The sequence below is a fragment of the Trachymyrmex cornetzi genome, unplaced genomic scaffold (genome assembly GCF_001594075.2).
Source record: "Trachymyrmex cornetzi isolate Tcor2-1 unplaced genomic scaffold, Tcor1.1 scaffold129, whole genome shotgun sequence".
Lineage (NCBI taxonomy): Eukaryota > Metazoa > Arthropoda > Insecta > Hymenoptera > Formicidae > Trachymyrmex > Trachymyrmex cornetzi.
In genome coordinates, this window is record NW_017295861.1 from 1132133 (window position 1) to 1157861 (window position 25729).

Consider the following 25729-nt stretch of genomic DNA (forward strand, 5'->3'; position numbering starts at 1 on the left):
CAGCCACTCCTCAAGACTCCCCGAACACCACGTTAGATGTCGGCTACAGAGACCTCAATTGTCGAGCAGTTTATCCGACTGCTGCCCTTTCAATCGAGTCCATCGATCGATCTGGTGTATGTTGTTTCATTTCAATAAAAAAAACTCGTCGTCATTAAACGACGCAGACGGAAGTTTTTGCTGTGTGATTGATGTACATAATACATTCGTACCTGTACTTAAAAAACCATCCATTTTTTTATATCGAATTAGATTAGTTAATATCGCAAAGTTCCCATATAATTTTGAGTTCAAAAGATTTCCTACTCTATTTTATTAGAATTCCGGATTAAAGAAGGTACGTTACGAGAAAATATGATAATGACGAGTGCTTTGTATTCGCAGAGTCAGTGCAGTATACCCTCGGGATTGCTAAAGCTGCCTGATGTATCCAACAAAATACCGACAAATAACTTAATAGCTGGTCAATTCCCGAGACGCATAAGCCTCGTTACGGCCGTTGTTAATCCCTCGACGAGAGACTCGAGTTCTAGGTATCTACGTTTTGTCTGTTACATTAAATGCCTTTCTTTTTTCTGATACCACTTCTTTCCATTTCAGTCCGCCGAGGGTACAAAGAGGATACTCGTGGCGCTTGTCGCGGCCATCTTTGGGGAGGAAACGATGGTCGCAAAGCTATGATGAGCACACCGGCCATACGACTGTACTAAACAATGGGCGTAGTACTCTCGTTGGATCCAATCTAACGTACGTTGTAAAAATATTATTTATCCCAAATTACTCTCAAAAAGACATAAATAATTAATTAATTAATTATCAACGTTCAGAGTTCACTGAGTAAATCGATTTGCAGCAAAAACAAATATTGCATTATATCATACAATATTTGTTTTTGTTAATTACTTTATGTATATTAAATTAATATGGAAATAATAAAATAAATACCGCAATATAATAATTGAAATAATAACAATTAATATTTGATTTCTTGCAGATTTAATGGCGGTTATTTACACGGTTCGATAAGAAACGATACTCAACGCGATGCGCCCAATAATCGAACTACCGTCCTGACAAGCAATAATCGTAGTTTGAGTCCTAATAATTCGCTCGAAAGCCATGCTCCATGGTCGATTCGTCGTTACACAGTTACGCCTAACCAGGTAAATTATGCGACACAATATCTTTATTGACATTTCTTAGATCATAAATTGTTACTTTATTATTGTGTTGATTTTATATCACGTGTTGCCTATTGAAGATATTTATCGAAATTATTAAAAAGTGTGTTATTTAAAATATTATAACAATAAAGCAACATATATACACAGAAACGACGATTTTGCTAAAGCATCTAAAATCTAAAAATTTATATAGATACAGATTTGAAAATAATTTTGTTGGTTGCTCATCATGCTTGAGACTTCTATATAATTATTTCGATGATCTAATAAAATTATTTTCAGCTCTGAATCTAACTAACTTTTAAATACTTCAACAAAATTGCTTCATAAAATTCTTTATTTATATTTATATGAGCATTACATTTTACACATTAAGATCTTTGTTTTAAGCTGTAGAAAAAGAAGAATTTTCCGTGAATCTTTATAGGAATTACTGGAACGTGATTTACAGATGCGATGGATTGGTGAGCTTTCACGGAGAAATTCACTGCGCGGATACGAGAATGTTCAGACGTCCACGAGGAAAACACTACCATTGGACGAGATGCTCGCACCGTCCTCGACCCCACGCACGATCAATAATCTCTCGATGGAGACCGGTCCGCTGCCGAGAATCAAACGACTCCATGAACAAGAAGAGGAACATCCGAGAACGGGTGGCGAGCAGACCCCACCGTCGAACGGTCACGGTAGCGCAAGCAGTATCGAAAGAATAAAAAAAATATTTATGTTTTTCGAACCTAAGGGCTGCCTGCAGGAGCGTGACAATTATTCCCTATATTTATTCCCACCAAATAACAGGTAACATTATAAATAGGAATAACGTTGCTTGATTAGCGTTTGAAATTTTACTATGAACTGGAAAGAATGGAGATATAATAATAAAAAATAATAAAAATATAAGGATGTAGAATAAATTAACCGCTGGAAAAATAATGTAGATTTTATTATATAACATTATTATAAAATTAGCTGAAAATATGAAATTATAGTAAATAATTAGCATTTTTTATATAATTAAAAAGTACATGATGTACAATTCTCGATACTGCAGATTTCGCATCTCATGTCAATGGTTCGTGGATCAAAAATGGTTCGACAACGTGGTATTGCTATTTATTGGATTAAATTGCATTACTCTGGCGATGGAACGACCGAATATACCGCCGGACAGTCGTGAGAGAATTTTTCTATTGACCGCGAATTACATTTTTACTGCTGTTTTCGCCATCGAGATGTTCGTTAAGGTATACATACCAATATGTTTAGAAAATTTTGTCTATAACGTTTACATAATAATTTCGAACAAAACTGATAACTTAAGTAAAACTTTTATTGTTTCATGATAACTAAAAAAGAATAAATGAGAGAAATTATTTATAATTTACATAAAATTGCGTATAATTTACATTTCAATGTTATTTTTAGGTCGTCGCGACGAGTATGTTGTACGGTCCAGACGCTTATTTTACATCAGGTTGGAATATTATGGACGGATCTCTCGTTATCATTTCTATAATTGATTTGTCGATGTCATTGCTCTCGTCTAGTAGCCCCAGAATATTTGGCATTTTAAGGGTAAGATTGTCATTCTTGCTAATAAATATCCATGTTTTTTAATCCTCTCTAGAAGCAATTCTGATTAAACGAATACTATTGAAATATTTATTTGGATAAATATTATCCTGATAAAAGTTAATGTTTAAATTTTAACGTTATTTGATAATATATATGTAATCTTGAGACTAAATATGTAAATAGATTAAATCTTGTTAAAATTTAATGCTGATATATATTTTTCTCTAATCGATTATCTCTGTGAAAAAACGTAGGTATTTAGACTACTGAGATCACTGAGACCTCTGCGTGTCATCAATCGTGCACCTGGCTTAAAGCTGGTCGTCCAGACATTGCTGTCTTCATTACGACCCATTGGCAACATTGTTCTCATTTGTTGCACGTTTTTCGTGATCTTTGGTATTCTCGGGGTGCAGCTGTTTAAGGGTGCGTTCTATTATTGCGAAGGCCCCGATATCAAGAATGTACGCAATAAAACGGACTGTCTGTCTGATAAGCGAAACATGTGGCTCAACAGAAAGTACAATTTCGACGATCTTGGTAAAGCTCTTATGTCATTGTTTGTTTTATCGTCGCGAGATGGATGGGTAAACATCATGTATACTGGTCTAGACGCTGTCGGGGTCGATCAGCAGGTAAGAAAATGATAGCGAATGAGTAAATATTTTTCGACTAAACTTTCCTGTCAATTGATCACAAAGATACTTTTCCACAAATGTTATAATTTAGATAAGCAGTTTTAATATGCAGTATAATAGCCTTCGAAGAGTGATCGAAGTAGTGCCGCTTTATCTATATAATTTATTTTTATGTTTATGATGCACATAATTGAATCCTCAAGTACTCACATAATTTTCAACCAAATGATTACAGCCTATCGAAAATTACTCTGAGTGGCGATTATTGTATTTCATCGCGTTCATATTGCTGGTGGGTTTCTTCGTGCTGAATATGTTCGTCGGAGTGGTGGTCGAGAATTTTCATAGATGCCGTGAAGAACAGGAGAAAGAAGAACGCGTGCGAAGGGCGGCTAAGCGCGCGTTGCAAATGGAGAAAAAGAGACGAAGTGAGTGGCCGCCCGGTCAACTAGGTTAATGCCACTTCTTCATCACGCCAAGCAGATTACGGATTAAGAGACATCGATATGTATGCAATAATGATAATTTTCAGAAATGCACGAGCCGCCGTATTACACCCATTATTCTAAGGCACGGCTGTTCGTCCACAACGTCGTAACATCCAAGTACTTTGACCTGGCGATCGCCGCCGTCATCGGTCTCAATGTCGTTACGATGGCGATGGAGTTTTACATGATGCCGAAAGCGCTCACTTACGCACTGAAGATCTTTAATTATTTCTTCACCGCAGTTTTCATTCTCGAATCCTTAATGAAACTTGTCGCCCTCGGCATACAGCTTTATCTGAAAGACAAGTAAACAGCCTAATTTCTTTTCAGTATTTTTATTAACACGTTTACCAAGAATCACGCCGTTGGTTGTAAAATAAGTAGACCAATAATATAGTCCGTAAGAAAGACAGTCCTAATGGCGTTCTTCTTGAAGGTGGAACCAATTGGACGTGGGAATAGTAATACTGTCAGTGGTCGGCATCGTGTTAGAGGAGGTCGAATCTAAGATTATTCCCATTAATCCTACGATAATTCGCGTAATGCGAGTGTTGCGAATAGCCCGGGTGTTGAAGCTCTTGAAAATGGCAAAGGGCATACGTGCCCTCTTGGACACGGTGATGCAGGCGTTACCGCAAGTCGGAAATCTGGGGCTGTTATTTTTTTTACTTTTCTTTATATTTGCCGCGCTAGGGGTGGAACTTTTCGGTCGACTAGGTAATTGACATTACGATATGAATTTAATTAGCTCATAGGTGACCATGAAAATAGGAAATAGCTGGAATTTTGTAATTGCCTGCGTTCGATTTGGGCGCTCACACGCGCTGTACGTTTTATTCTATCATTTATTACATGCAGAAGTAAGAAGAATGAAGCTTACAGCGCGTAATCGCCCAAATCGAACGCAGCTATTGAACATTGTTAATTTTTCACCGCAGAATGCAATGATGATATGCCTTGCCAAGGTCTTGGCGAGCACGCGCACTTTAGTAACTTTGGCATGGCCTTTTTGACGCTTTTCCGGGTCGCCACTGGTGACAATTGGAATGGAATCATGAAGGACACGCTAAGGGACGATTGCGATGATGCGGCGGACTGTGTTAAAAATTGTTGCGTGAGCAGTATCATCGCACCAATATTTTTTGTGATTTTTGTTTTGATGGCACAATTTGTACTGGTGAACGTCGTCGTCGCTGTGCTGATGAAACATTTGGAAGAAAGTCACAAACAGGTGACGTTTTCAGATAATTTTATATAATAAATTCTTTTTACTTTATTTCGACTACAAAGGTACGTATGATAATTTAATTTCAGATGGAAGACGAGCTGGATATGGAAACACAATTGGAGAGAGAATTAGCTGCGGAACAGGAAGAACTTCTTGACGAGGAAGATGAGGACGACATAGTGATGAATGGCAGAATAAATGGCGACGAAGATGACGATGAAGATTATAAAGAACACGAGTCAATGGTGGTAAACGAAAAAATACACGTAAGACCAGGATTGGCTAAAGTTCGGTCTTTACCTGCAAATTTTATTTACAATCCACCGAGGGAGAGAAACATCGATGGTGAGAGTATTACCCTCATGAGTAAATTGGAAAAATTGCACAATAATGAAATTATAAGTTGACAAAAATTTTCCAATAATTACTCTAAAATGATTCTATATAATACAACAGTTTTGTCAGAAACTTCGTAAAATTTCCAAGTAATATTTGTTAAAAAATTCGATAAATCCAATTTGAGATATAAATGTTTTTATAATCATTTCAAAAAACGTTTAATTCTTTTCTTAAAATTTTGCCATGCTGAATATGTAATATTTTATTTGCAGTATTTCTACATCTATTTTATGTATAATATCCCATACAATTATAGATTTTATCATATAGTTTTATAAATCTTTTCCTATCGGAATAAGAGAGATTAACTATTTACAGAGGAGAGAGAGAGAGAGAGAGAGAAATTGGTTATTGTAATATTACGATATTATATCTTTCATCCATTATGTCTCATTATATAAGAATAATTATCTTATGTATTTTCTAGATGCCTCGATTTCCGTATCCTTGGACGAAAAACGTCGCGGTTCGAGTTCGAGACCGTCCAAGTTTAAATCAAAACGCCGGCAAACCTTCCACTCAAGCCATCATCAACGAAGGTCACTGCTGCCAATGCACTTTGAGGTCGCCGAAGTTTTTGAGAAACCCGTGAGTAATCTGAGCGTACCTCGAATTATTCCACATCGCAGCTATGCCACAACTAGTCAAGACGTCAGTCGAGTACAACGTCAGAAGTTGCCGGTACGTATTCATATTTCAATGTCAGATTTTGAGTAAGAAGTAGCACACATCAGTTAATTATAAATTATTATAAATGAAGAATCAAAATATATTGTTTATTCATTTAATTTAATGAATAAACTTTTTTATTTGTTATCTGCCTATAGCAGAGAAATAATGTAACACGAGAATGGTTCAAATATGACTTTTTTTGTACGAATACAAATCAATGTTGGTAAACGTATTTACACTGAATGACACGTGGTGTCTACTCACATTCTGTTTAGTTGGTTTGCAGCAGTTGTTTTTGTAGTCGTTATTGCACCGTCCAAATAAATAGTATCGAGTACAGTTGCATTGTTCAAGTTCATAGCATCAAGAGATGCTATCGAAGTTATAAATGCGCAATACTTATTATTTATTTGGACATCGCAATAACAACTACAGAAATTACCAAGCTAAGAATTATATAGGGTGTAAGGCACCTTCATCTCTCACTCACAATCAGCATAAATACGTCTATGACACTATAAAAAGTATCGATGTTGATTTAACACTATGCCTATAAAGCTCTGTTCAGTTATTCACTGCTAGTATTGAAAATCTATAGTATATGCAACGTGAGCTATAAAGTTTTAGTGCTCGCAATGAATAACGGAACGTAACCATAATTTTCACCGTATTGCAATTGGTTATTAATATTAACGTTAACATGATACAGATTTATAACTCTTTTATATCAACACCATCACGATAAGTATAGATTTAAAACCTATGGTGTTAAATCCATATTATGTTGATGTTAATAACACCAACACAATAAGAATTATATAGATACCGCATAGTGTTAAATCTATACTAATATTTTTTTAGAGTGCAATGTTTATCTGCATTCATATATATAGTCAACATCAATTTTACAGATGACCACTAGCGAAATGCGTGAAAATAAATCTCTGTTAACCGTGAGCAAGCCGCCGACCAGCCCCTCATTGGTCATATCCCCCGGCTCGAGCAGCACCCTAAGCGTCCCGCCGAAATTGACCAGCGATCGTTACCTCATGCCAACCGCCGAGATCTACCCGTCCAAGGCGACAATGAGCCGCCGGACATCGAGCGACACTCAATCACCGACACCATCGGATACGACGACTGCGAGCGCCGGTACTAGCAGTACGCGAACGCCCAGCATCGCGAATGGCTATGTCGGTGGCAAAGCCCGATTGGAGGAACCAAAGAAGAAGATGATAGAAGAGAGAAGACGCCCGACGACAACGACGATGCCGACGCCACCCCAAGAAGACCTTGATGTGCAGTCTGTTATCAACGAGAGGAGGCCGTCCAAGTTGAAAACGCATGATGCTGGCGCGTCCACCACCACCAGCATCGCCAGCGATCAATACAGCGCGATGATCCGCGGCGAGGGTTACAGCCATATTTATGTCACCACCGAGGAAAGATCCGACGAGATCCCTTCGCCGTGCGGCAACGCAAGTGAGAGTACCGGTACCGGTAGCCTGAGCGTCGCCGGCAGTCTCAGCGCCGTCGCCAGCATCAGCGTCGCCGTGAGTGCTGGCGCGGCTGGTAGCATCAGCAACGGTAGTTGCAACGGTAGCGGCAACGGCAGTGGCAACGACGATGGAGTGCACATCGGCGAGGGCGGCGCCATCGGATCCGACGTGAGAATATACGTGGACGACACAGACTCGGCCAGCAGCAGCAACGGACAACGGCGCGGCGGCAGATTGCGCGACGACGAAATCCAGGACGTCTCGACCACCATCTCCTCTACTACGACGATGAGAAACGGTAGAGGCAGTGGCGACACGGACGAAAGCAAGGAGATACCCGAGAGACCGTCCTCCACCGGTGGATCGTTGGATCCGCCCTCTTAATCCAGGGCGAACGAACCGATGTAGTCTCTAGTTGTACGTACGAGATGTTTCCAAGGGATGAAACATAGTACACACATGTTATACGCATGGTATACACTGCACAGCGGAAACACATTATGGTGGAAGATCGCGGGAGGGATTTAAGAAAGGGCTCTAAGAAAGACTGTAGTGCATGACAATATAGTCGTTATATTATAGTCTCTTCGCCGCCGTGAAATTGCCAAAACGAACAAGTTGAGCATTTAGAGGGAGGTTGAACTTTCCGGGAGAAAGAGAGAGAGAGAGAGAGAGAGAGAGAAAGAGTACGAAAAGAATATTCTGCGCATCGTGTAAACGAGATACGATCGCGCGAACGGCATGATATAATTAGGAAAATCTACTGTGTAGCGCAAAACAGCTACACAAAACGCGCGACGTACGCGTATCACATAACTTGAAAACCTATGACAATCTCTTATTGCCAACGGAACTAATTTCGTTGTTCCGTTTCCGAAACGTCAATGGAAGTCGATTCGTAGGAATTGTTAGGAAGAAGAACGACGTAGACCGCGTCGATAAAAATTAGAAAGAGAGAAAGAGAGAATTTTAGTAGTTTATAACTAGATCTTATGTCGAGTCTACGCGACAAAACTGCAATTAATTGGACCACACTGTCTCGCCTTTCCTTATTCTCTAACTCTTGAAAATTACGCGGGGTTCGCCGATTGGAAATCAAAGATGTCTACAATCGATCGATGTGGATTGTGTTCTTGTAATTGGATCGATTATAACGGGAATGATAATTAATCGGCAAAATTGGACTGATGTCATTTTTTTGCGATTATATATACATGTGCCTGGTCTTTTAACCATAGTCTTAACTATTTTAACCATAATCTACTAAAATCAGATTTATATAAATAACAATTTTATCTAGTTTAAAAAGGATATGACAATTGTTATTAGTCTTGCACGAGAGTACAGAAATAATATAGAAAGTATACTTTGATTTTCACAATTAATTTTTTAAACCAGAATCAAAGATCGATCAATTGTGACGATTATTGGACAATCGGCGTTCGAGAATCGTGATTTATCTTCGTTTCGTTCACTTCACTTCACTCTTTTCACACATTAGAGCGTTCTTCTCGTTGACATCTGTGATATACTTTAATCGTAGTGTATTTCCTAACGGTAACAGCAAATATCAGAATGAAATCATAACATCAGCAGCAGCAGCAGCAGCAGCAACAACAACAGCAGCAGCAAGGAACAGCAACAATTTAAGGATGGTAGCTGACTTTTTAATAAAACGAAAACCAATGTTTCAGTGGCTTTCGTGGGGTAAAAATAGAGAGACAAAACAGAGATAAATAGGAACTCTATACTGTACATACATACACCTACGAATATTCTATACTCTACACTTGGTGTGGTTTATTTTGATACTACCGCGTGCGGTAATATATTTAACGATTGTCGAAGTAAATCTAACAAAAAAAAAAGAAGTAAGAATAAATAACTCTATGCCTTTTACGAGCGTTGACGAACCTTCGTGCGGTGGTGGTGCCCGCGTTCTTTTCTTTTCAGCTGCAAAAGGGCGACCGACGACTCCAACCACCCTTTGTCATGTCGAAGGTGTAGTCGCTAAAATCATATTCAGGCGTGCCGGGCGCGTCGCATTGCTTGAAAAAAAAAAAAAAAAATTAGTAGTAATCGTCGACCGATCGATCGCATGGTCGATACTACGTTTCATTTAAAAAGCCTAACAAAATCTCCAGTCGCGTTTTTGCGTTGAGCTTAAGTGGAATTCCTAGTCCAATGCTAATCGGAACAGTCGAACTTCATCATTGAATCTTTGGTGGAAACACTCCGGTGCACAGTGGTTCCATAGAGTTGCGCTTAACACCAGAATGGCTGAGAATGAGCTCTCTAGAAAAATAGTTTCTCAACATGAGAAAGATTACATTATATATAGTTAAAAAATATAATATAACTCTATTATGTCTCGTTTCTCGAATACTATCAATGATATTTTATAGTGCACGATTGAACACATGTGATCGAAATTCGCAGCGTGCCTCTCGAAGCTGTGAATTATACATACTACATTTTCTATACTTAATTATTTCTAAAGAGATCGACTTTCACAGATCGAGATGTTGGAAATTACTGTTATACTTCGTGTCATAATGTGAAAGAGAAAGTAAGACTTAAAACTTTTACAAGATCACAAACTTTGTAAGATTTAAAAAGAATATATAGTAATTCGTGTGACTGTCTTTGCCATTCTGGTGGTAAATCTCAATTGGAAACAGCGTGGCACAAAATAAATACAGCAAAAATAGACAGAAAGCAACGAGCGATTCCGAAACTGCTATCAGATCATGTTGAGTTGAATCCAGATCAATCAAATAAGTATGAACGAACGCGAATGAACAACGGTAGTACAGTTTGCACTTGAAGCAAGTTGTTTATTCGAGTTCGTTTGCTTGGTCTAGATCCGGCTTTATTTTAAGGAAAGTACATAGATAATCTCGTATCCATGCGCTTACGTACATGTACTCGCGTTTCTTCGGCACCACGACCGGCTCTCGATAGCTCGATAGCGTTAGACGACTGACCTCCGAATTATAGTTACTCTAGACGCGCCGATTACGGTCGTGCGCGAGTTCGCCGATCAGCTGCACACGTATCGATAGTCCGGCAGTTGCGTACTGTATAAAAAAAAAAAAAAAGATACATAGAAACATCGGTTCAAAAGGGTGAAGAAAAAAAATTAAGTGTTGTTACAGAATTTTATGATCGTGCGTATATGTACACGCATGACATGGAAAGAGGAATGTTGTATCAAAATTCGCAGCGTGCCTCTCGAATCTGTTTTTCGCCCGTAGAGAAGGCAGTGCGTAATCGTCGAATTAATGAAAAATGGGAAAACTAAACGTAATGAAGAGAAGCGGAGAACCAAGATCGGGCCGCGGCTGGCCCTCGCCCTCCCCTCTCCCCCTCCCCCCCCCAAGATATATAACATGCTATTTTAATTACGATAATGAGGTGTGTAATCGGTCGGTGCAGAACCGCCAGGGAGAGTCTTTTCCTGTCTGCCTGATATCCTGCGTGTATGCGCTTGATGACTGGTGAGATGCGAAACTTTGGCCTCGCTCCACCACCATGAAGCCGGAGAGTACGATAAAAATGTGGGGTACGTGTGCGACGGAGAACGTGTGAGGAGAGATTCGATATAGCGGAGAGTTCGAAGGAAAAACTAAATATGTACAAATGTAATAAATCGTGCGACGATTACGTTGAATCTATTGTTTTTATTGAGCAACCACCCACTGTCCTGATTTACATTCAGCGTTTAATCGATATTCCACGGGTAATATTCTTTGGTATCAAATCGCAACTGGTGCTGGTTCGGGACATCCGGTCAATCAACGAGAATCTGTTAGTTACGATGAGAATTTATTGTTATTATTATTATTAAATTCGTTGTAAATTTAATCGAACTACGTTTTATTGATGTGTCCTTTACTGAATTTTGCCACTCTCTTACTTCAAAAGTAACAATTTAGGAAACATGATTTTCGAGTTGTTACTATGAATGAGTTAGATAAACATTACCTTATCATTTTCATTAAAAGTGAGCTAACTAAACACCATAAAAAATTGTTAAAATCGTACAACTATAAAGAAAGAGGTCTTTTAAAAATCGTTAAAATCGTCACAATTAAGAGTAATTTTTTTAAGGGTTGTGAAATAAAAATAACAAAGGTGATATTTGATAGTACTAAAATATATTTTTTTTTACCAATATTATTTGATTGTTCAATAATTTTCTGTTACATTAAATAATAGTTTTTTCCTTATTCTGTAGAAAGAACTTTTTTTATTTATATCGCTTTTGAAGTAAGGAAACGATAATATTTTAAGAAAAATATAATTTTTGTGTACTTGATACGTTTCACTAAGTGTTCCGTGCACCCGTATTCTGTAGATACATGTGTACTCTGGATTACCACTATTAGAATGTATTTTCACCTCGATTATATCATATGCTTTTTTTATTTGATTCTATAAATAATTTTTTTGTCTCATGTAATTGAATACAAAAGTTAACAATTAAGAACTCTAAAGATAAATGTTAATTATATAAAAGCCTATTGTGTTCTACCTGGATCTCAAAATATTGCAACGGCGAACCAGTATTGTCATATATAAAACTGCCAAATGAGAAAGGCTTCTTATCATCCAGATCTGACAAACCCTAAAATCAATACATATAATATGCGACAGGTAGCTGTTTGAAATATTAAATATGATACCTGTACGTTTATACATATAACGATAAATACTGATAAGATATATTTGTTTACGATATTGCAAAATACAAACTATATATAATATTACATGTATAGTTGCATAATCAGCTCACCCAAACGGAAAAATCTTTTGGCGCCGTAGCAGTTTCCCCAGTAGGGGATATCAATGAAGAGATGTGTTCAAGGCTAACTCCGGACACGTGCACATGGCCGAGTAATCGAATCACCACGCTGCCGCTGCTGCCCTTGAAGGCCCAGCATTCGCCCGGCAAAACGCCGGTCTGGTAAATACATTGGGATCAGAATGTCAGCGATATTAAATATAGTCAGGTAACCTGTATCATAGCCCGGGGTGTGTTCTGCTGTTGACAAAGCGGTATGCCGAATAGATTGAGCACAGGTGCACCAGTTGAGTATGACTCGGTATCTCGTATCGAAAGAATCGCACCGCCTGTGGAAAGGACTATGTGATGATGCGCCAAAAATGTATTCCTAGGTAGAGAATATAAAGTCATGATAACCATAGAATATTCACAACTTCACTTCATTTGTCACTTATAAATGAACTTATAATGACGTTCTTACGATATTATTGTCAGAGAGAAATCAATTCTCTTTGATTATTACGGCTTCTATACTTTATCTAGATTATTATACCCTCTTTTATAATCTTTTTTTATTCCAAACGATCAAAGAAATATCTATTAATGGAAATGATCAAGGAAACTATTTATGGGGAAAAGATAATTTTACGATTGCAAAAAAAATGTATTGCATATCTTTATAACTAATAAAATTGTATGATAGTTTCTGGGAAAAGTTACAAAAAGTACAAGTTATTTTCAAGTAGATTAAAAAAAAAGAAATAAAAAGGGCACTTGTGCCTTTGTATGTAAGTATCCTACTTACGCATGAAATTGTTAGCAGGTCGCAGCAGAGCGCCCTTTAATTAACATGTCTCCTGTATAAAAAAAACTACGTAAAAATAGACTATTGGATAAAACCTGAACTTTCAAGAGCGTAATCCGTTCTTCCAGTTTTGTCGGCATCATATGTCTGTAATTCATTTTTCACCATATTTCTAACGGTCTCCGGTGACAAAGCTTTCAGCAAATTCTTCGTGTGCAGACTCATTTCTGTTGTAACGCGTACTTATGAGAAATATTAGAAACTTGCAAAATCATTTGTCGAATAAAAAGATAAAAAGATATAAATATAAAACAATAAAAATAAAAATATAAAAATATAATGAAATAAAATTAGACGCGCGCAAATGATACAAAGAGAAAGGCTTTCATTGCGAACGCTTACAATGTAAATAAGCATAATACATCGCTCTATTTATTTAGTCGATATTTGACGTCAGAAAAATGCCACTGCACTAAGTGCAGCATCCGGTCAACATTTATATATCGCACCTTTCTTACCCTCGGACACTTCATTTCTCAGATTGAGAATGGCTTCTGACATTTTTGGAATCACGCTGCCTACTTCCTTCAACTTGCTCTTCAGCTCATCGCGCATCTCCATTACGTTCTTCACTTCTAACTAATGCAATTTTTGTAGAAACAATAAAATAAGCATCAATTGTATCGTGTAACAATATTAAAATAAAAAATATTTACTTTGGAAAAATATTGTGATAACAAGTAATTACCGAGAGAGTACCCAAATGAGATCTGAGGTTTCCCAAGTCTGCCTTAATCATTTTTAATGACGCACTTGCAGAATATTTATCGCAGAAATGGGATACGGACATCGCTAAAAATAACGAAATTCCTTGATATACAAATTAAATTTAAACTAAATTTTATAAATCGATCGCATAAAGATATCAAGAAAACCAATCGAAATTTTTCATAAGTTAATTCATTAAAGATTTCGTACCAAGCATTGACGTAATGACGCAGAAAGCGAAAGGTTTAATGAGTTTATGGTACCAAGAGGATCGTTGATGGCAACTTGCTGCGACATTCGGACAATTTCCTGCGTTAACGCAACAGAAGGCGTTCCGCGCGCTCATCAGCGTCGTTTCATCACGTAATTATGTCTCTCAGAAAAAATGCTCTTAGAAAAAACGTGCTAAGTTGATGAAATAAATTTGTTAGATATTGGCAATGCTTTTCATGCGTGTTTTTATTCGTAATATTTTTGTTAGTATGTATTCAAACTTGGACAGTCATTGACAACCGGCATCGCCTGTATCTACATAATCGATATATTGCAAAAAAATGAATCACGATTCAGAACATGTAAATATACAGGGAAGAAAAAAACATGAAAACGATAAATAAATATCAAACAGTTCTGGATTGAAAGAAAAGATTTATTTTCTTTTAATATATATATGAAATATTCAAATATATTTTAAGTTATTCTATTTTCATGTAATTTATTTGCATGTGTACAAGATATGTACAGGGAATGTAGACATTGTAGACAATGCTAAAACGTGTACATATACATGATTTTCCAAGCGAGCAGCTTTTTCGCATATGAATAATCATGCAAAAAATTGTGTGATCCAATTCCATTTGCAGATATTGCACACATTTTTTTAGACGGGATAGAAGAACACTCGTAATACTTGTAATTCACTTCGTATAAATTGCTATGATCTACTGCAAAATTTAGTACATTTTTTGCAAATAAAATCTGTCGCTTTAAATAACATGATAAATTGTATATAACAGAATGTTCGTCTGCTTTAAAATATCTTTCATCTTCGAAATTACATGTATAGAATTACATTTGTAACAATATCTTATACATAAAGTATAATACTAATAAAATAAAAAAAAAAGATCCACAAAGTTATATCTTTGATGATCAGATCACCTTAATCTGATCTTCGTTGATCTTTATTGTTAAATAAAATATCAATATCATGGACGTTAGTAACATATACAAAATGTTACTTTTGTAGTATCCAAATATTATGTTTTTTTTTCGATACTAAAACTATCTCACATTGTGATGTAATATTGTACGCTTAACGTCACTATATATTTTTAAGGGCGGCATGTATACGCAAATTGAGTCGAGTTTCAAAGTCGTAATCTTTGTACTGAGTTTGCGCTTTTGACAAGAAATTTTTGCCTTCATTAGGATTCTAAAATATGAGACAATAAAGTAAGAAATTAATATATAAACGAAAATATAAACGATGTGTATGTCACGATTACTTACGTTATTGTTATTAAGGCTACTTCCTAATTCATACAACGCAAATGCGCTGACATGCTGGTCGTACTCGTCCTTGGACGGATACCTACATTTCAGACAGTTTCGGAAACTTTTAATGGCCGCTTCGTTGTCCCCCAGATAAAGACACGCTGCGCCTTCAATAAGATCAGTCAAACCCACCATTGGCTCCTCGGAATGATTTTCTTTGCATTCTGATAATAAAATTACATAATAAGTAAGATAATAATAATTTTTTGTGCAAAGATTAACAAGTTATCATAAAGTATTTAAATCGCGTCTCAATTTTTCAGACGATTTCTCGATTTCCATGTTAAACAAATTGCAATTTTATCGTTTACACATTCTAAAATACAAAACGAAAGATTAAAAATTAATCTATTATTACCATGAGATATTTCTCGCAGCGATTCAGTGGAACAAGACGGAAGAGCGTTCCACAAATACAATGACTCGTATACGAGCAACTTATAATACAAAACTGTGTAAGGATGCCCAGTCTCCTTATCAACGATTTTCGGCAGCCTGCGCATGATAAAAACATCGAGTTGCGATTCGTTTTTCGTCTCATGAAACCAAGGAAGTATCTTGCCGTACAGCGACAGGAGAACGTCAAACTTTCCGTTCGCTCCACAACAAACTGTAACATGGTATAATATGAGTATTAAAAAAATCTGAGTCTATTTATTCAGGCATCGGGGTGGTAAGTTACCCATGGCTAAGTACGCGTAGAAGCCCTTGGACCACCTCGACTGCTGCTGCAACTGCAATAAGGATCGATACGCTTCATCGTAGCTCAAGCGTATCACGTGGCACCAAGCTACCTCGTGTAAACACAATAGTTTGACTTCCCTCTGAGTTGCAACTTCCACAGCTTTACCGAACGCTTCTAGAGCTGCATCAACATTTGTCTGCGAAACGATTAGATCATGCAACAATGGACAATATTATATTAAAGTCGAAATATATAGAACTGAGAATTCACCCAGTTGATACCAACTTATGAAATTTTAACTTATTAACTTACGAAAGTAACAAAACATCTATATTATAATTTCTCATTCAACAATGTAACTATTATGCATCATGTTTACTATATTACATTTATATCGCAATATCGTTGAGTGCGAAATTAAACATATACATATTGATGTTATATTATTTTTAGTTGGTGTCGACTGGATAGCAAATCTGATACACTAATTGTAAGCATAATACATTTTTTTCTACTAGTAACTAGACATTTAAACACATTTAAGTGCAGCATTCATAATTCATTTTATTTTAAGACCGTCTTAAATAATGCATAAAGATGTTAAATTAGCATCTTCATGCATTATTTAAGAGCAACTTAATTTATATTAGCATTGCTAATATAAATTAAGTTGCTCTGATTGGTTCATAATACCATAAGATTGTCTTAAATATAAGAATTGACTATGAATACTAGATGTTTATAAATAAAAATCTTAATAATATATTTTAAACATATGGTTGAAAGATGAATGAGAACTAACTGTATAATATAAATTAAAAGAAATTATAGAAAATAATTTGGTGTTCAAATACTTAATTTATTAGTACCTCTAAACGTTCCATTCTGCCAGCGAAAAAGAGAAAAAGGGCAGAATTCTGAAATTCGGCATGACATTCAGCTATCAACTGCTTCGCTGCTGCAACCCCCGCTTTTACATTGGACCCGTCCAGCGCGAAGAACGGACGTACAATCGTATGATACCAAAGTAGGGATAGTCTACGACAAAATAGTAGCTTATTGACTAACCGTATTATATAGAAAATTTCTCAGAATATATAATAACAAACACGGAGATTCTCTGGCGGAAAAGATTTACGAAAAACTACATAGATTGAGACAAAATCTTAGAAATTATTAGTTTTTCATATATATTCATATTAAATTTTTCATATTAAAACCTACAGGGAGAGAATTTTTTCTTAGAGTTTACCCTGAAAATATGATAGTCGTGGGACAACATTGCATTTCCAAGAATTTTAATGTAAACCTCTCTCATTCATTAATAAAACAACACTAAAGTATAAAATAAGTTTGATTAATTTTACTGAAGTGCATAATAAAAATCTTTAAAGTATTGTATTGTACCACAACTATCATATTTTCGGGGTAAATTTTAAAACAAAATTCTCTCTTTGAGGGTGTAGAAATCCTCCACCCTCAAAGAATGTCACTTTACGTCCCACTACGAATATCCACGAAAAATTACGAATTTCTAATAAGATCTTATCTCAATCTATGTAATTTTTCTGTATTCTATGTACTTTTTCGTAAAAATTTTTCTTCCGCCAGAGTTAATACAAACGAGAATCAGTACACGCCCAATTATAGAAAAAAGGATTCGATATAAGAAAAGGACAGTACTAAATACCATGCTTTTAAGGTACCAAATATTTTATGCAGGTGTTCAATTATTCTAGTTTGTAAAAAAATACACATAAGGGAAAACATTCAAAATCCATAATACACTCACGTAGCGAGCGGTGCGCGCATATCTTCGCCAAGTCGTGCATACATAAGAGCGGCAAGACCAGATTGTCTGTTACCCTCGAAGCCGAAGAAGTGGATCACTTTCAGCACAGACGGTGGCAAAAGACTCACGCACAGTTGGTATACACCATAACCGAAACTTGCGGCCGACATTAAACGTGTCACCTCCGAAGGTTCCAGAAAGCTGCGAAATATATTCTGCTTAATTATTATTTTTAAACACGACCTGCGCGAGCATAGATCGTGTGAGCGAGGGAGGAAGAAAAGCAAAGTGATCAAAGCTAACTACAAATTTCACTTTTGCGAAGCGAATGTACGAAGCAGTGTGTGTTTATCAAAATTACAAATCATGTTGACGTGATCGGAAATCCAATCGAGCATTCCGTGAAATGTGTCGATAGGTGCCAACATGCAATGCCTTTCTCTTGTGAGAGGAGAGGGTGATGGGCAAAGGATGAAAGGAGACGAGAATTTTTGAGTAAGAAGAAACAACAATTACGGTGTCTGCTGTTCAGACGTGATGCCAGTGAGCGAGAAGAACATTGATAGAGAGCTTCGCAGACCTGATGGTGACGACACGGGTGTCACGTTGTTCGTGTAACCGTTGCAGGATGGTATCGACCATTCCGAAGATTCCGGGCTCTGCGGACTCTGCAGAGATGATCCGTTGCTCGGATTGATGCAACATGGGCTGAATCCTGTAAAAACGTTGAATAATATATTTATAGAATATGTCTGCATTAAAAGCGATCCATTAATTTATACATGCGTATAAATGATAAAAAAAACAATCGTGTAAGAATTAATTATTTATCGAATTCTTTTATTAATTCTTTAGATTTCATTTAATAAAACTATAGCTGTTATGATTAAATATTGTTTATTTCCGTAAAGGTGCTACGATCGAAATTGTAATTTGTTGATCTTTCTAATTTTATAAATCTTATCAGTATAACGCACCAGTCGGATTTGTACCGAAGGTGCGACGATATAATTGCGATATTTGAGTGTACGCGTGTTGATAAACACGCCAAGCTTTGCGAAGCATCCAGCAGCCACGAACGTATCCAGTTAACTCTTGTTGAAGGAACAATGACACAGCCGAGAACACCTGCGTATCTGCTAAAACTATTTGACGCTCTAATTTATTCACGTAGTCCTTCTGAAATTAATTTCATAATTATTTCTTTTTTTTTTATTGATCGAATCGTCTTCTGAGTTTACAACATGATTATTTTGTATTATGACGCCTGATACTTCGTTGCATCAATGCATTGTATCGATACTCAAAGCTTATCTGCTGATTTAAATTGAAGTCTCGATACTATACCCAGCAAATACTAATTAACATTAACACAGTATTACTAACATAATTGTAATGTAATGAGTTATATCGTTAAGTAAGAAATGATAACTAACAATTATATGTTAATGTTAGTTGATGTTTACTGGATACAAGAATTGTATTTCATGTGAATTTTAGTTTTTATTATTACGATCAATGATAATCGCCGAAATCATTCTCGCATCTGATGCCAGTAAATTAGAAAATCTGAACTGAATAAAATTATAATAAGTTAGAATGTGTTAGAACATGATCATTATATGAATAAATCAACTAGTAAAAACTGAACAAAATTAGATGTTGGAATAATAATTCTATATATAATTTATTTTAAATATATTTACTTCAAGTACCTATATGTATAACTACGCGCTGATTACTTTCGGATTTGCATCATATTTACTATTTGTCGCAATAATTAATATATAAGTATAGAAAGAGGATGCTTTGATGGCAAGCATGTATAAACAATAAAATATTATATTAATAATCCTGCTGTGAGAAAACTTACATCGGTTTCTTCGGCTCTAAACACTTTACTTTTTACAGACTTCAGCCATCCTATATCGCCCGCACATTCTCGTTCCATATCTTTAAGTAATAATGTGGCTTGCTGAAACTTGTCCTCTTCGAAAGTCATCAGGGCATTCTACACAATTCATCAAATGCATTAAAAATTACTGTCAACTATAGGCGTTAAAATATTCAAGATGTGCATCATGTATTTGTTATAGATTATCGAAGCAAAGCGCGCACATTGTCTCATGATTTTATTATACCGTAACGGAATTGTAGATTACCAATTTTACTTGGTTCGTCTGGTCCGAGGTGGTATCAATCGGTATCGATTTTATATTTTTCGATGCACGAACGTAATGCATCGCAGTTTAATATTAAAACCTATTAAAGTAATAACATTCTTTCGCGGCCTTGAGAGTTAAATGTACTTCGTCAGAATGCAGTGGAATCGATATGGCTCATCACGCGATTACGTACCATGAAGAGAACAAAACAACGGCCCGCTTTGACATGGAAGAGATGAGGATGCTCGATAAACAGAGCTTCAGCTTCCTCAGTTTTGTTATTCAACAGCAGAGAGATGCCGGTCCTGGCGATTTTCCAGTCCTTCATCGCGTCTTCCGCCATAGCTGTATTATTCCCCCGTGAAAAAAACTTCAAAAAGCTACTCGAATAAAATCTTTCTCTCGAGACTGTCGGCTACGTGTTCGTCAAATGGAAAGCATCTTTCCACTATGCGGGATTGTCAGTCGATAGTTTACATCAAGGTCACTTATTCGTGCGAACATACTGATGATTGTTGATTTATTGCTGTTTCAAAAGACAAGTTCAACGATCGGAAAAATATATATACATGGTACGCGGAATGTATCCTGACTTGATGTACATTTACATCACGAGAGTACCGCGTTGCGGTCATCACTGATCGATGTGCGATGCATCCTTACCGCATTTTCTCCTAGGATAAACCGCAAAGCAGGAAGAGCTATTTTTAACAATATATTTAAAATCGTTTCATATTTAAAATCTAATTTTGCTTATCCTGGAATTTTGATTTTTCGACGTAACGCAGCAAATTGAGCTACTATTCGCATACGGAACTACCATTCGCATACAATGCGCTTGTCTCGATTAAATGCAGATGTTTGATCTCATTAAGCAATCAAGTCGCTTATGCAGTTGTTATGTAAGATCTGTCGTCATATATGATCATTCAATCTCTATTGCATTCATTTCTCTTTTCTGAATTGCTTTAAAATTAATTTATATACGGAGCAATGAACAGTTGGAATTTTTCGCTGAGTATGCTGTTCCTCGAGATCTTTGATATAAGAGCCGAGTTTTATTGCGCGAGTTTTATCTGGATGTAAAATGCAAATACTGATTGCAGGAAAGATCATTTAACGATGCAAAATCTCAATGCCGCTTCCGTTTCTTACAAAATTTCGATAATTATCCGACACTGACATACTACCGGAGTAGTGTCACTTCTCGAAAAATTGTGAACGAACATTGTGTAACAAATGCACGCGAATTCCGGCACATTCTCGAGCCGCGAACCGTATCCTTGCCGTGCATCGGGTTGACTAAACTCTGCTGAAGAAACGCAGTGCTGCTGCCACCACCTCCAGACTGGAGATATACTTGTATTATTGATTTTGGCATAGAAGTGCATATTGTAACTCTGAGCGCGCGCGGTAAGCACAATGAGAAAAACAAGAGAAAGAAAAAAATTTGAAAACATAAAAAATTTGAGACATCAGGATCTTTTCACACGATTTCTAATATTTGCTTGAATTATAATTTTCTAAATATCAAAGCATTATTTCAACATGACACAATAAAAACACATAATATAAGTAATGTATCTCATATATTCCCGTATTTTTTAACACAATCGCAAATTTATATACGAAACAATAGAATTATATAATATCAGTACGTAGAGTCGTGCATATACATGTATTTACAATTGTTATCCGGCATTTAATGTCAAGAAAAATTTGTACTCTGAAGTTCCAAATGTAGCAGTAATGGTCATTCAAAAGAACAATTTTAACTTTTTAGTAATTTTATCTCGTAGAAACTTAAGACTATGTATTCTGTACATTTATTTACAATTTTCATTAAATAATTAACAACTACCCCTAAGGGTCATATAAATTCCAGTCCTTCAAATTTTTTATCCATTATTTTACTTTCGGGCATTATTATCGTTCCTTTTATCGTAAAGGCCATGATATATGTAGCGGTCCGTCCTTGATATTCCTCAGTCTTTAAAGCTATTATGACAGAATCTTGCGAGCCAGGAAGAAACTTGAAACTCGAAAAACCTCTGATTGGAATTAGATCCCCGATATAAGTAACCTATAATGAATTTCATATAATTATTACTATTTATGAAAATACTAATATTTGACGTAATTAAAAACGCACTTTAATGTCAACAAAGTTTTCATCTGCAGTCAACATGACATTGCAGCTCATTGTTTCATCCCGTGTTTCATTGTAACGTTCATGGGAACATCTTCTAGGCAAGAAGAACCAGCTCTTATGTATATCACTCCAAGTTCCAGATTCATGTATCATATAACCTACACAAAATATATGTATGATAAATTAATTCATGCATTCACAAATTATAAGTATCAGCATACCTGGATATTCGATGTTAATCGCTTGCCTTAATCGTTTGTAGTAAGAAATCCAATTGAGGGAATGCGTTTCGCCACGTGGTGACACTACTTTAATCCATAATGGATTATTATGTTCAAATTCACCGGACGGTGTGGTCCATTCCTTTCCCATGCTACCAATATATAATTGTTCATCTTTGATAGTTGCCCACTCGGATTTAAAGCCTACATATAAATAAAAGTTTAGTAAGAAAAACATCCTCAATAAAGTAACATTACATCAATGTTATAATTTTTTACTCAACAATATAATTGTTACAATGTTATATTACATTTATATTGTTGATGAAAATTATAATATTAATGTCATGTTACTGTTAATTTATGATAATGTTTAATGTTATGAGTCTTGCAATTTCCAGAAACAGTGATAGTATCAAATCGTATAACGAATTCAGTCACTTTGCATTACACTAGATTAATGAAATTAAAGTTAAATATATGAATATTTTAAACAATTAAATGCCTAATAATGACACTATTACGTTATTTAATAGAACATACATGTATTATTTCATTGTCAAATATACATTTCTACCAATACAGTTTAATTTTAACCTTGATTCACTTAACTCTTTAACTATATTTTTCTAAGAATTAGAAAAAGATGAAGAGTAAGTTGAACCAAGATTAAAGTTAATTTATACTAACAGAAACAAGCAAAAGTTGTTATATCACTGCACTTGGATACTTTATATGAAATAAACTCAATAATAATTTATATATACTAAGCAACCTACCTTTGTGATTTTTACCATTGCCATCCATCAAAATAACCCAAGGATAGGCTTGATCGCCTTCGATGAAATATATCATTCCGGTACGATCATCGAAGGACAGTAGACGGCCGTCAAAAGTCACTAACTCCGACAGCTCCATTCCGCGTCCTTTCATAGACAACGACGAGGTCAGTACGACAGTTTTGTCATCCCATATAACAGATAGAAAATTGTTGTTGGGATTCCAATAGAGACTGCCGGTCCTCATAAGACTGTGCCACGTGTCTTTCTTGTCCACGAGCTTGGAGTCGTGATCGAGGTCGCTCACTATCGCTATCCTGTAGGTAATGCCCTTGGAGGTTTTGATGGGCGTCGAGGTAGGGTACGTTCGGTTGTACTTGTAGTAACGACATTGTGCCAGGGTCTGGCTCGGCGGCGAGCATATGAAGCCATGCAGCAGTGGATACACGAGGAAGAACGTTGGCACGCTCAGAACCAGAAGAATCACCGCCACGAACGGACCCTGGATGCGAAACGTGCTGTTCGCCACCCGGTAGACGTGGGGGACGCGCAACGCCTGTCGCCAGTCACGCAGATATGACATGGTCATGATCGCCCTGCCGTTCTCCAACCTCGCTACACGTCGTATCAAAGACGTGGCATATCGGTCCGTTGATGTGCTTGACAATAACCCTAACCTAAACGCGCCATCTCCGCGTTGCGGTGACAGTAAAGTCTGATCTACAATTGCGCAAACGTAGTTGTGGTTGTAAGAATTAACCAATCACACTTGAATACGAGGAGAATATCCGACTGTAATTGACGAATTGTTACAACTACGACCACTTACAACAACGTTCACGCAATTGTAGATCAGACTTAACAGCATCATCGCCGCACTGCACGACGGGGCGTCAACCTAACCTGACCTGGCCATACATGTGACTGGAGATGTGATAATATTTCGCTCTCTGCCTTTGTCCGATAATTCTAGGATCGTCTCCATTGCATACAGTGCTTCCCAATATAATACGCATGATTCAAGGATCAAAACATGTAGAAAGCAACGTTGGTGGGTTAAAACATAGAAATCGTTGCTAAAAGTCGAGAGACAAGCCGTATGAGCTCCGCAAAGTGTGTCAAAGAGGAACTGAAGGGAATGAAACAAGAGAGAGATAAACAAAGGGAAAAATATATGAAACATTTTTTGAATTATGGAGATGGATTGGTTCCTAATGTAATTAATTATTTGTTCTGGATATTTATACTTTTTTCTATGTATTTGATGAACTGTTATGATGTTTTGTTTATGTTAGAATCATGAAAAAAATAAAAATCGGATGTAATGGGAGAGTAATAGAAGCGTAAACGAAACTTCTAAAAGGTGAAAATTGAAACATGAAAAATTGAAAATTGAAAATTGAAAAATTGAAAATTGAAATGTAAAAGAAGCATTTACGCTTCTTTTACATTTTGATGTTTCAATTTTCGCCTCCTAGAAATTTCGTTTACGGCTTCTGTTTTTCCATTATATTCGATTTACGTTCTAATTTTTATTTTTTTCAGGGAAGCATTCCAAAAGTAATTTAAAAGTAATTTAACCTCGTTCGGAATATACATGTCAATAAAGATTAATAAACCTGCAGTTATCATGAAATACTTTTAGAGACGATTGAACTTTAAATTGATCAGGACTAATGTTAATCTCATATAATTATTCTTTTAGAAAAAAATTGGAATTGTTATTGAAGGAAATCTGAAATTTTGAATAAGTTGGTAATGGTTATTAGAAGGTAAATTTTTAGGTAACTTGTAAAAATATAAAATTGTCTGATTAATCGTAAATAAATAAATAAATTTAAAATTAAAATCACATCTTTATTGATTGTATAAATGTTTCTATTGAGGAATATGTGGTAAAAAAATATATATTAGTAAATAAGTAATAAATAAGACAAATTTTAAAACAAAGTATAAACGAAGTAAAAGATTAGAAATATTCAACTTAATGATTTATCTACTAATTATTATATATTTTATTGCGTTACCTTAACAAGAATGCTGCGACAAAATTTTCGGCTGTCCTAAGAAAACATCGTTTATGCAGCTACAGTTGCTTAGTAAAGTAAATAACGTAAAAAAGTCGTATTTTGGTTGCAGAAATATGATGTAGAAAGAGGTAACATTGTAGAGTAACGTATAATTACAATTTAAGATCTGCAAGTATATAGTACAAGTTTTAGAAATTCAGATAAGAAATATTAATATTAAATTAAAAATATTTAAACACATAATTAAAATATTAATAATATTCATATTATTAGGTATTAAACTTAATTCCTGCCGGTTTT

The 25729-nt window shown here is 35.9% G+C and overlaps 3 protein-coding genes across 3 annotated transcripts in view; 1 reads left to right on the forward strand and 2 right to left on the reverse strand.

Annotated features, from left to right (window-relative positions):
• Ca-alpha1T (Ca[2+]-channel protein alpha[[1]] subunit T) overlaps positions 1-8368 on the forward strand; it is a 50147-nt gene extending 41779 nt beyond the window's left edge. The window contains 15 exon segments of the mRNA XM_018522248.1: positions 1-116; positions 385-533; positions 601-747; positions 995-1163; positions 1636-1985; positions 2239-2431; positions 2613-2762; positions 3017-3397; positions 3636-3828; positions 3933-4194; positions 4325-4605; positions 4827-5119; positions 5203-5461; positions 5943-6196; positions 7099-8368. The exon segment at positions 1-116 is cut by the window's left edge and continues 19 nt beyond it. Coding sequence (XP_018377750.1) covers positions 1-116; positions 385-533; positions 601-747; positions 995-1163; positions 1636-1985; positions 2239-2431; positions 2613-2762; positions 3017-3397; positions 3636-3828; positions 3933-4194; positions 4325-4605; positions 4827-5119; positions 5203-5461; positions 5943-6196; positions 7099-8070 — 4169 coding nt within the window. The 3' untranslated portion in view covers positions 8071-8368.
• A 3509-nt stretch (positions 8369-11877) lies between these two features.
• On the reverse strand, positions 11878-21517 carry LOC108770577 (tetratricopeptide repeat protein 39C). The gene is given in 16 exon segments (XM_018522249.1): positions 11878-12123; positions 12224-12316; positions 12485-12652; positions 12707-12822; positions 13376-13507; positions 13799-13915; positions 15369-15483; positions 15561-15769; positions 15964-16215; positions 16288-16486; positions 17160-17328; positions 18083-18283; positions 18599-18797; positions 19060-19261; positions 19956-20093; positions 20441-21517. Coding segments are annotated over 16 exon segments (2706 nt in total). The 5' UTR covers positions 20591-21517.
• Positions 21518-21850: 333 nt separating this feature from the next.
• On the reverse strand, positions 21851-24268 carry LOC108770551 (soluble calcium-activated nucleotidase 1). The gene is made up of 5 exons (XM_018522182.1): positions 24229-24268; positions 23400-24119; positions 22621-22824; positions 22400-22557; positions 21851-22330 (listed from the first exon to the last, which is right to left on the reverse strand). The coding sequence occupies exons 2-5, from the start codon at positions 23986-23988 to the stop codon at positions 22118-22120; spliced, it is 1164 nt and encodes a 387-aa protein (XP_018377684.1). The 5' UTR covers positions 23989-24119; positions 24229-24268; the 3' UTR covers positions 21851-22117.
• Between the last annotated feature and the right edge of the window lie 1461 nt (positions 24269-25729).